We start from the raw sequence: 12096 nt of genomic DNA, 5'->3' as shown, positions 1-12096 counted from the left end.
GTATGCTTATGCTCATTGATTTTCCAAAAACCAAATAATTGTGGCATAGACCAACATAGGCTCATGTTCGTATCACTAACTTTACTTCCATATATTTACTCTTCACCTACATCATATCACAACATACACAGTTATGCAAGAATAAGATTTTTTTTTGTTCAAACAACCAAATAATGGTGGCATATGGTCAGTAGATTTTTTAAATATGTTTTTTATATATTACATTTTACGAGACTATGTGTATAAGTTTTTTTTTTGAAAAAGACATAACTATGTGTATAAGTTAAAAGGTAAAAGGTGTGATAAGGCAAATTATTATACTAAAAATGAAAGAAGATTAAATACAAACTAATAACAAGTACAACACAAATTATAACACTATTAAATTCTATATATATTTAATAAAATATTATATATATGTCTAATATGTATATATATATATATAAATGTTACACCAAATATATATAATATTATATACATATATTATATATACCATATATTATTAATTGAAATTTGACAAATCAATTTTCGCCTTTTAGGGCGGGTCCTAATCTAGTTATTCTTTAAGAATATCTTCTAACATAGAAATTAAACATAATTCAACTAATCACACAAACTTCAAAAATTAATTGGTTATTTAGTATCTGATAAATATAAAAAATATAGATGAATGTAAAGAAAACTTTTAAAACAACAATACAAGAAACAAATGGATTTATCTATTTGATATTGAATTCAAGGGGTGTGATAATAAACTCATCACTCAGAAGCTAAAGAACAATGTTTAAACTATGTCTCTCAAGCCGACCAGTTTGGATAGACTCAAACAACTTGAACTCCAAAAAAAAAAACGGAACCAAATAACACCAAAAGGCAGCTCTGCATTTTCTCTGTTTTGCTGATGAAGGAAGCATATCAAGATTCAAGCAGAGGAACCAAAAAGACTCCAGTCATTGACTTTGAAAGTAGAGAGTGACTGTTTAATGACATCACACATTGGCATTATCCCAGACTGTGAAGCCGGTACAGCTAAACCAGATCCTACCGCGTTCGCACTTTCACTCAGAGGGCTGCACAATATGCAAAACACACATGAGACTCCCAAAGACAATGTCGAACAACAACAACAAGGCTAAAAACATTAGGTCGGGAAATTACTTGATGAGAATAGGTTCATAAGCAGTCACTAAGACATCTGTTTCAACTCCCTTAAGACGAATATTAGCCACATAAACCTGCCCAGAAAGAGATCACCATAATATTATTAGAACAGTTAGAAAAGAAAGGAACCACCTTTATAAGGACAGAACAAGGATAAAACTGAGTTACCCTCAATAGGTTTTGTGCTTCTCTTCCCTGTCTTCCTTTGGATATAGCCTGCAATCATCATTGTTGTTAGAGAGAGAGAGAGAAAAAAAACAAAGAGATAGTAACAAAAGGCGAGTGAAATTACCATCTCTCCAATAGAAGTTGTGGCAACGGAAGGGATGTTTCTATAAGACAATCCAGGCACATCAATGACATGTGACTGCTCAATCAACTGAAAATTACAGAGCAGTATAAAGTCAGGACACAAGAGAATCATGGATGCTTAATCTTTGGTCAATACTCTCAAACCAGTAAAAAGGCTCAAACTTTTTTATTATATTCATGTTCAGTTTCTATGTTTCAGAGCCTTTAGTAAAGAGAGACGCTTGTTCTTGAAATCTGGAAAAACAGAATCCCAAAAAGGTTGAAACTTTCTAGAAACTTTACCTTGAAACCTTCGGCATCTTGCTCACGAGCAAGATCATGAAGGAACCAAGAAGCACTGCCAACGTCGCCAACGTCAGACTTGAAATCCAAAAGCTCAAAAATCAAACTCTCATCCCTTGAAGGATCAACAAACACTTCCTGCAGATAACCAAAATAAATTGAAAAAACAATTACAAACTTTTCATCTATACAATCTTTTCATAATAATTTTTACTTGATAGATAAGAGAAAGAGCGGTTTGGTTAAACAAACCTGATGATCTGGAACTTGTCGGATATTACTCGCATCCTGATCCAATTATGAAACCGTTACTGACGGAACACCCAAATTAGCAGCTTAACAAGAATGATTAAATTGAAAAAAAAAAGACCTGGAATCTTTGAGGGAAGGCACTGGAGATTGCGCCGCCAAACAAAGGCCTCTTCGGACACAACTCACTAGACATGTTTCAAGGCTACATTCAAAAAAAAAAATTAATTTCAGGAACAATGCATTCTAAAAACAGAACTTAGCAACCTAAAAAAAACCACAACTATTATGTCTAAACTCACACACTGATCGTCTAACAAAAAGAAAAGAGAACATTGAAAAAAAAGGAGAAGATTCGAGTACCGATTAATTTGTATGGCAAAGTAGTATTAAGAGAAAGAGAGTTTGTAGTAGGAGGAATCGAATCAGACAGGAGGTTTAAATACTTAGAATCAATCGAAAGCAGCTTCACTTTGACGCGAGCGTTGTGTTAACGCTGGGCGCGCGTCAATTCAACGCTTCTGAAATATATAACCAAAGGTAAATCGTTTTTTTTTTTTTTCTTCCATTGCAAATGAATTTCCGGTTCGTAATTGGTTTTGAAAAGGGATACCGAATTGGGATCGAGTTAATAAGCATACAACATCCTAACAGTAAAAACGTCGACGCTTTCGAGACACTTTTAACTTGAGAAAAGCCGGCAGTTAAGCCCATGAGCTATTTGGCAAGCCTGCAATTAAGCTCGTGAGATATTTGGCCCATTTGTTACAATTTTTAGTCGTAAATGCAAACAAATCAACATAGCTTTTGGTGAGGAATGTGATTATGGACTTGGGTGGATCCGTTTATCATGATATGCTTATACATGAATAGATAATATCACGTTGAGAAGATAAGATCACATTCTCCTCTTCTAATTTATCTATAGCTAAAGGTTCTCAAGCATCACATTATTTTTATATCTTACGTACATAGCTTCTCTTTTGTGTTCTCGTAGATATGATGAACTGGAAATTAAAAAGACGAATCAAACATAAAGATGAGGTCGTTCTCATTCAATTTGGGGTTAATGGTGGATATTCGTCATTCAAGTTTTCACTTCTAACGTGAATAGTAAGGAGTAGTAACTTACTAGACACTAGCTAGTAAATGTCCACGCCTCCGCTAAGCCTTCCCTCCATGCTAGTTGTTTCCAAAAAACGTCTTTACTTTAAAAACATCGTTTTAATCTTTTATATATAGACTATAGTAATTCCATTTGGTTAATGAAAGTTGTAGTTGAACAAAAAAAAACTATGATAACAATTTGGAAGTAGTGTCAAATATTCTATGAGATGATTTGATTTCATCAATTTTTTTTTATATATAGAATAATGATGCAACGAGATATTTGGAAATTATCTAAATATTTTATATAGATAATTACAATTTATTTGATTTTCTATCTTTTAATATTTTTTATATTTTAATTAAGAATAAAATTTCAATAATTATTTATTATAAATAGACATTCAATCCTATCGTTATAATCCTATTCAGTTTTAGTTTGATAAAAACAAAGCTTTAGGGTTTGGGAGAATAGTATCTTTTATCGTATGAAGGGTATTCTGCCTCTCTTCATATCTTTAAGTCAGTCAGCCTTTGTTAAAGATAGACTCCTCATGGAGAATGTTCTTTTAGCTTCAGAACTAGTGAAAAATTATCACAAGGATTCAGTGACAGAGAGATGCGCAATGAAGATTGATATATCAAAGGCCTTCGACTCAGTGCAGTGGTCTTTCTTATTGTCTGTTCTTGCGGCTTTGAAGTTTCCAGAGAAATTTATCTTGTGGATAAAGAAGTGTATTGAACTTGCATCTTTCTCTATTCAGGTAAATGGGGAGTTAGCAGGTTATTTTAACAGTAAAAGGGGTTTGCGTCAAGGTTGTGCTCTGTCTCCGTACCTGTTTGTTATCAGTATGCATGTGTTGTCGAAACTCCTTGATAAAGCTGCAACTGAGAAGCGGATTGGTTTCCACCCGTACTGCAAGGATTTGAACTTGACTCACATTTGTTTTGCTGATGATGTTCTGGTTTTTTCTGATGGTAAGAAGAGTTCCATAGAAGGTATTCTGGCAGTTTTTAAAGACTTTGAGAAGAAGTCGGGTCTTAACATAAGTATGGAGAAATCAACTTTGTATTTGGCGGGAGTGAAGGAGGATGATACAGTAGCTATTTTGGATCAGTTCCCGTTCGACAAAGGTATGCTCCCAGTTAGATACCTTGGACTTCCTCTTCTAACTAAGAGAATGAATGTGCATGACTATAGCCCTCTCATCTCTCGGATTCGTTCTCGTATTTCTTCATGGACTGCGAGGCATCTTACATTTGCTGGTAGGCTTCAATTAATTGGATCTGTGCTTTATAGTATCACCAATTTTTGGATGTCAGCATATAGGTTGCCAAACCAGTGTATTCAAGAAATAAATAGTATATGTGCTGCTTTCTTGTGGTCTGGGCCAGTTTTATCTACGCACAAAGCAAAGGTTTCTTGGAGTGATGTTTGCAGACCAAAGGATGAGGGAGGGCTTGGGCTAAAAAACTTGACTGAAGCGAACAGAGTCTCTTGTCTAAAGCTAATATGGCGCATTCTGAATGCAAGATCCTCTTTGTGGGTCAAATGGATTTGGAAATATCTCATCAGGAAGGGGTCGTTTTGGAGTATAAGAGAAGAGAGTATGTTGGGATCTTGGATGTGGAGGAAGCTGGTGAAACTAAGACCTATGGCAATGCAGTTAACCAGAAAGGAGATAAATAGTGGTGCTAATACTTCCTTCTGGTATGATAATTGGTCTAATCTAGGACCTTTAATCGAGTTTATTGGTGAAAGAGGAAGTATGGACTTGGGTATTCCAAAGAATGCTACAGTGGAGCACGCAATTCAAATTTACAGAACCAGAGGTCATAGGGTCTACTCTTTGAGGATGATAGGTCAGGAGATATTGACACTAAAGAGTAGGGGGCTTAATCAGTTTGATGATGAATGTCTGTGGATGAGGGAAAATGGGGAATTTAAGCCTGGTTTTCTTACAGCTCAGACGTGGAACATCACGAGAAGGAAAGACCCGAAAGTTGCTTGGTTTAAAGGAGTTTGGTTCGCGGAAGGTACTCCTAAGTTCTCTTTTATTGTCTGGTTGGCTGTTCAAAATAGGCTAGCAACAGGAGATAGGATTCTCAGATGGAATGCTCAGGCCATTTCTACTTGCTGGCTATGTCAATCAGAAATAGAAACGAGAGATCATCTGTTTTTTGATTGTGCATATTCTAAGGAAGTGTGGAAGGGCACAGTGAAGAATATGGCGGGGCTAGGGGACATCCATCAATGGAGCAGAGTTCTTCAAGCAGTTACTAATGGTTGCCAAGGGAAAGAATTGAAGTTTCTGATGAGATACAGTTTTCAGATGGTGGTTTATGCTATATGGCATGAGAGGAATATTCGAAGAGTAGGGGAGCCTTCTCAGCATGCGGTTTGTCTTATTTCTAGATTGGACAAGATGATGAGAAACAAAATTACATCTCTTAGGAAGAAAGTGGGGAGGAAGCATGATAAAACAATGCAGATTTGGTTTGGTAGGAGTGTTTGAAGTTGGGGAAGCATTTTTGGAGTGGTTTTTTTCAAAAATTTATCTCCTTGCCATGAATTTTCTTACTCTTTTTCCCACATTAGAGTTTTGTCCCATTTGGGTTTTCTCTAATGGGGTTTTAATGAGGAGAATTTTCATGGTATTTCCAAACTTGATTTCTTTTGATCAAGTTTGAGGGAGATTGGGTTTATTCTTCTTTGGTTGTATATCTTCTTTCTATCTAAGTTTGTTTTCTATTGTAGTTGTTTTAAAAATTTGCTGCACTTGATGTAACAATGTTTTTTTTGTTTGAATAAAATTTAAAATTCTTTCAAAAAAAAAAAAAAAAAAAAAAAAAAATAGTTAGAATGGATTCAAGCTCAGCAGTAGTATCTACAACTGTGAAAAACTGGAGAGAGCATCCTCCTTCTTCGTATTCCCTCAAGGTTCACAACTTTTCACAACTTGAGAAGTCGACGACGGTCTCTGATGATAAATACCAATCTCGTCCTTTCACCTCTGGTGGATATAATTGGTATGCCTTGTTATGTATTCAATTGTCATAAAGATTTTAGTTGTTTTTATGATAAAAAAGTATATAATCTTGTCTAGCTGACGCAATATTGTTGTTTAATACAAAACAGGAGATTGATCGTATACCCAAAAGGGAACGAGAAAGATGACGGGCGTGGATTTATTTCCATGTACGTGGAAATAGACAGCAAAAGTTTGATGGTATTCACACCACCAACGGAGGTTTTCGCTGAACTCCGTTTTTTTGTCTACAACAAGAAACAAAACAAGTACTTTACTATTCAAGGTCACTACTGATTATGCTCTCTCTCTCTCTCCACATATGTATTTCAGCTAGCAATACCTTTTGCGTTTTCAGATCTAGAAGTAAAGCGGTTCAATGCCCTTAAAACGGTGTGGGGATTGCAGCAGTTTCTTCCATTGGATATATTCAATGACCCTAAAAATGGATACATCTTTGAGGGGGGGGTCAGTGTGAGTTTGGTGTTGATGTCATTGTTGCATTACCCCTCACCAACTGGGAAATCCTCTCTTTTGATGAGAAACTACCGAATCCTAAGTTCTCTTGGGCAATAAAGAACTTTTCTGACTTAAAAGAGGATGTTTACACATCAGACAGATTCTCCATGGGAGGAAGAGAGTGGTGAGTAGATATAGTATATACTAACAAATATACACACAATTGTGTGATGTGTATGAATGATGATAATAAGTCATAATGATTAATGTTCTGTAGGTTTCTAAAGCTGTATCCCAAAGGAAATTCTAGAGCAGATGGCAAATCAATATCAGTTTTTCTGTATTTTGCTGATGCTGAAATACTAAAAGCAGATGAGAAGATTTTTAGGCAAGGACATTTGCGAGTCCTAAACCCATTGGGATCCAATCACTTTGAATGCCAATGTAGTTTCTAAAACCAACATTACATTATTAATTATTTTAACGAAATAACAGTTTTGTAGATAACCGCGATATTATCTGGCGTTTACTTACAATGGTAACCATGTGCTTCGCAATTTATATCTCTTGCAGCGTGCCGCTGGTTCGATGGAATAAACAAGAATTGGGGTTGGTCTCAGTTTATGTCTTTAGCTGAACTTCAGAGGGCTTACTTGGACAAGGAAGATACGTTGAACGTTTAGGTGGAATTCGAAGTTGTTTCTGCTACTAAATACTCTCCCGTTATCTGATCCTTATTTTGTACTCTTATAATATCGATTAACTACCATTCAGTCATTTATATCCACCAGATGAGAATATGGGAGATTGGAATTTATCTTATGTCAGTGATCTATGAAACTATACACTAAAACCAAATTTTCATATTTTTGAAATTTTTTCAAAATATGTGGGTTAATTCCTTTTAAAATAATGAGTTTTCAAAAAATCTCCTATAAACTGAAGTTTATACTCTCCACTTTATTTTAAAAATTTCAAACCACATTCTACATTTGAATTAATGTATTCTAAATGATATTTCATGGTATATAGGAACCATTCTAATTTTTTAATATTTAGTTCACTAAAATTTCATATACTACCTAGATTAGTGGAATTAGCATTATAAAATCTTCATTATTTAGAGAAACGGACACAACAAATGTTCAAAACTCTTTGACAATCATCTTATGTCACGCTCTATTAAACTATACACTAAAACCAGATTTTCATATTTTTGAAAAAATTCCAAATTCGTGGGTTATATATATATTGAAATAATGAGTTTTCGGCAAATCCTCTATATATTGAAGTTTATACTCTCCACTTTTGTTTAAAAATTTCAAACCACATTCTACATTTGAATTAATGTATTATAAACTATCTTTCATGGTATATAGGAATCATTCTAATTTTTTAAATATTTAGTTTACTAAAATTTCATATAATGCTTAGATTACTGGAATTAGCATTATTAAATCTTCATTATCTAGAGAAACGGAGACTACAAAGGTTCTTAACTCTTTGACCATCATCTTATGTCAGTGCTCGATGAAACTATACACTAAAACAAGATTTTCATATTTTTGAAAAAATTTCAAAATCCGTGGGTTAACCCCTTCTAAAATAATGAGTTTTTCGGTAAATGCTCTATACACTGAAGTTTATACTCTTCACTTTTGTTTAAAACTTTCAAACCACATTCTATATCTGAATTAATGTAATCTAAACTATCTTTCATGTTATATATGAATCATTTTAATTTTTAATATTTAGTTTACTAAAATTTCATATACTGCCTAAAATAGTGGTATCAGCATTATAAAATCTTCATTATCTAGAGAAATGGGGACAACAGAGGTTCTTAACTCTTTGATCATCATCTTATGTCAGTGCTCTATGAAACTATACACTAAAACAAGATTTTCATATTTTTGAATTTTTTTCAAAATCCGTGGGTTAACCCCCATTTAAAATAATGATTTTCGGTAAATCCTCTATATACTGAAGTTTATACTCTTCACTTTAGTTTAGAAATTTCAAACCACATTCTACATTTGAATTAATGTATTCTAAACTATCTTTCATAGTATATAGGAACCATTCTAATTTTTTAATATTTAGTTCACTAAAGTTTCATATACTGCCTAAATTAGTGGAGTTAACATTATAAAAGCTTCATTATCTAGATAAACGGAGACTACAAAGTTCTAAACTATTTGACCATCATCTTATGTCAGTGCTCGATGAAACTATACACTAAAACAAAATTTTCATATTTTTGATTTTTTTTTCAAAATCCGTGGGTTAACCCCTTCAAAAATATTGAGTTTTCGGTAAATACACTATATGCTGAAGTTTATACTCTTCACTTTCTTTAAATATTTCTCATCACATTATACCTTTGAATTAATGTATTCTAAACTATCTTTCATGCCATATATGAACCATTATAATTTTTTAATATTTAGTTTATTAAAATTTCATATACTGCCTAGATTATTAGAATTAATATTATAAAATCTTCATTATCTAGATAAACGGAGACTACAAAGTTCTAAACTCTTTGACCATCATCTTATGTCAGTGCTCGATGAAATAATATACTAAAACAAGATTTTCGTATTTTTGATTTTTTTTCAAAATCCGTGGGTTAACCCCTTCAAAAATATTGAGTTTTCGTTAAATACACTATATACTGAAGTTTATACTCTTCACTTTCTTTAAATATTTCTCACCACATTATACCTTTGAATTAATGTATTCTAAACTATCTTTCATGCCATATATGAACCATTATAATTTTTTAATATTTAGTTCATTAAAATTTCATATACTGCCTAGATTATTAGAATTAATATTATAAAATCTTCATTATCTAGATAACAGAGACTACAAAGTTCTAAAACTCTTTGACCATCATCTTATGTTAGTGCTCGATGAAATAATATACTAAAACAAGATTTTCGTATTTTTGAATTTTTTTCAAAATCCGTGGGTTAACCCCTTCTAAAATAATGAGTTTTCGGGAAATGCTCTATACACTGAAGTTTATACTCTTCACTTTCTTTAAAAATTTCAAATCACATTCTACATTTGAATTAATGTATTCTAAACTATCTTTCATGGTATGTAGGAATCATTCTAATTTTTAATATTTAGTTTATTAAAATTTCATATACTACCTAGATCAATGAAATTAGCATTATAAAATCTTCATTATCTAGAGAAACGGACACAACAGATGTGCTAAACTCTTTGACCGTCATCTTATGTCACGCTCTATTAAACTATACACTAAAACCATATTTTCATATTTTTGAAAAAATTTCAAAATCTGTGGGTTAATCCCTTTTAAGATAATGAGTTTTCGGTAAATCCTCTATATACTGAAGTTTATACTCTCCACTTTTGTTTACAAAGTTCAAACCATATTTTTTATTTGAATTAATGTATTCTAAACTATCTTTTATGGTATATAGGAATCATTCTAATTTTTTTTAATATTTAGTTTACTAAATTTTCATATAATGCTTAGATTACTTGAATTAGCATTATAAAATCTTCATTATCTAGAGAAACATAGACTACAAATGTTCTTAACTCTTTGAACATCATCTTATGTCAGTGCTCGATTAAACTATACACTAAAACAAGATTTTCATATTTTGAAAAAATTTCAAATCCGTGGGTTAACCCCTTCTAAAATAATGAGGTTTTCTGTAAATGCTCTATACACTAAAGTTTATACTCTTCACTTTTGTTTAAAAATTTCAAACCACATTCTACATTTGAATTAATCTAATCTAAACTATCTTTCATGTTATATATGAATAATTTTAATTTTTTAATATTTAGTTTACTAAAATTTCATATACTGCTTAGATTAGTGGTATCAACATTATAAAATCTTTATTATCAAGAGAAATGGGGAAAACAGAGGTTTTAAACTCTTTAACCATCATCTTATGTCAGTGCTCTATGAAACTATACACTAAAACAAGATTTTCATATTTTTGAATTTTTTTCAAAATCCGTGGGTTAACCCCCTCTTTTAAAATAATGAGTTTTCGGTAAATCCTCTATATACTAAATTTTATAATCTTCACTTTAGTTTAAAAATTTCAAACCACATTCACATTTGAATTAATGTAATCTAAACTATCTTCCATGGTATATATGAATCATTATAATTTTTTAATATTTAGTTTACTAAAATTTCATATACTGCCTAGAATAGTGGTATCAGCATTATAAAATCTTCATTATCTAGAGAAATGGGGACAACAGAGGTTCTTAACTCTTTGACCATCCTCTTATGTCAGTGCTCTATGAAACTATACACTAAAACAAGATTTTCATATTTTTGATTTTTTTTCAAAATCCGTGGTTTAAAATAATGAATTTTCTCTAAATCATTTATATACTGAAGTTTATATTCTTCACTTTAGTTTAAAAATTTATAACTACATTCTACATTTGAATTAATGTATTCTAAACTATATTTCATGGTATATATGAATCATTCTAATTTTTTAATATTTAGTATACTAAAATTTCATATATTGCCTAGATTAGTGGTATCAACATTATAAAATCTTCATTATTTAGAGAAATGGGGACAACAGAGGTTCTAAACTCTTTGACCAACATCTTATGTCAGTGCTCTATGAAACTGTACACTAAAACAAGATTTACTTATTTTTGATTTTTTTTTTCAAAATCTGTGGGTTAACCTCTTCTAAAATAATGAGTTTTCGGTAAATCTTCTATATACTAAAGTTTATACTCTTCACTTTAGTTTAAAAATTCTAAACCACATTCTACATTTGAATTAATGTATTCTAAATAATCTTTCATGGTATATAGGAATCATTCTAATTTTTTATTATTTAGTTTAGTAAAATTAAATATATTACATAAATCAATGGAATTAGCATTAACAAATTTTCATTATCTAGAGAAATAGAGACAACAGAGGTTCTAAACTCTTTGATCATCATCTTATGTCAGTGATCTATGGATCTATACACTAAAACCAGATTTTCATATTTTTATTTTTTTTCAAAATCCGTGGGTTATCCCCTTTTAAAATAATGAGTTTTCGTAAATCCTCTATATACTGAAGTTTATACTCTTTACTTTAGTTTAAAAATTTCAAACCACATTCTACATTTGAATTAATGTATTATAAATTATATTTCATGGTATATAGGAACCATTCTAAATTTTTAATATTTAGTTCACTAAAATTTCATATACTGTCTAGATTAGTGGAATTAGCATTATAAAATCTTCATTATCTAGATAAACAGAGACTACAAAGTTCTAAACTCTTTGACCATCATCTTATGTCAGTGCTTGATGAAACAATACACTAAAACAAGAATTTCGTATTTTTGAATTTTTTCAAAATCCGTGGGTTAACCCCTTCTAAAATAATGAGTTTTCGGTAAATGCTCTATACACTGAAGTTTATACTCTTCAGTTTCTTTAAAAATTTCAAATCATATTCTAC

The 12096-nt window shown here is 31.6% G+C and overlaps 1 protein-coding gene and 1 pseudogene across 2 annotated transcripts; one reads left to right on the top strand and one right to left on the bottom strand.

Annotated features, from left to right (window-relative positions):
• Positions 1-697: 697 nt before the first annotated feature.
• LOC108825612 (uncharacterized) lies at positions 698-2570 on the bottom strand. Of its 2 annotated transcripts, none has more exons than XM_018598937.2 (8): positions 2307-2570; positions 2126-2209; positions 2008-2043; positions 1756-1893; positions 1454-1540; positions 1330-1377; positions 1159-1235; positions 698-1070 (listed from the first exon to the last, which is right to left on the bottom strand). In XM_018598937.2, the coding sequence occupies exons 2-8, from the start codon at positions 2198-2200 to the stop codon at positions 923-925; spliced, it is 609 nt and encodes a 202-aa protein (XP_018454439.1). In that variant the 5' UTR covers positions 2201-2209; positions 2307-2570; the 3' UTR covers positions 698-922. The 2 variants fall into 2 exon arrangements, with proteins under 2 accessions (XP_018454439.1, XP_018454438.1); XM_018598936.2 differs by having other exon boundaries at positions 2368-2568.
• A 3404-nt stretch (positions 2571-5974) lies between these two features.
• Positions 5975-7384, top strand: LOC108824495 (uncharacterized; annotated as a pseudogene).
• The last annotated feature ends 4712 nt before the right edge of the window (positions 7385-12096 follow it).

The sequence above is a fragment of the Raphanus sativus genome, chromosome 9 (genome assembly GCF_000801105.2).
Source record: "Raphanus sativus cultivar WK10039 chromosome 9, ASM80110v3, whole genome shotgun sequence".
Classification (NCBI taxonomy): Eukaryota; Viridiplantae; Streptophyta; class Magnoliopsida; order Brassicales; family Brassicaceae; genus Raphanus; species Raphanus sativus.
The sequence above is the reverse complement of the archived record's forward strand: the minus strand, read 5'-3'. Positions and strand labels throughout refer to the sequence as shown.

Coding starts and splice junctions, on each gene's coding strand:
- LOC108825612 (XM_018598937.2), bottom strand. CDS start 2,200: ATGTCTAGTGAGTTGTGTCCGAAGAGGCCTTTGTTTGGCGGCGCAATC. Junction 2,044..2,125: donor CCTTCCCTCAAAGATTCCAG/GTCTTTTTTTTT, acceptor TAATTGGATCAG/GATGCGAGTAATATCCGACA. Junction 1,541..1,755: donor AAGATGCCGAAGGTTTCAAG/GTAAAGTTTCTA, acceptor TGTAATTTTCAG/TTGATTGAGCAGTCACATGT.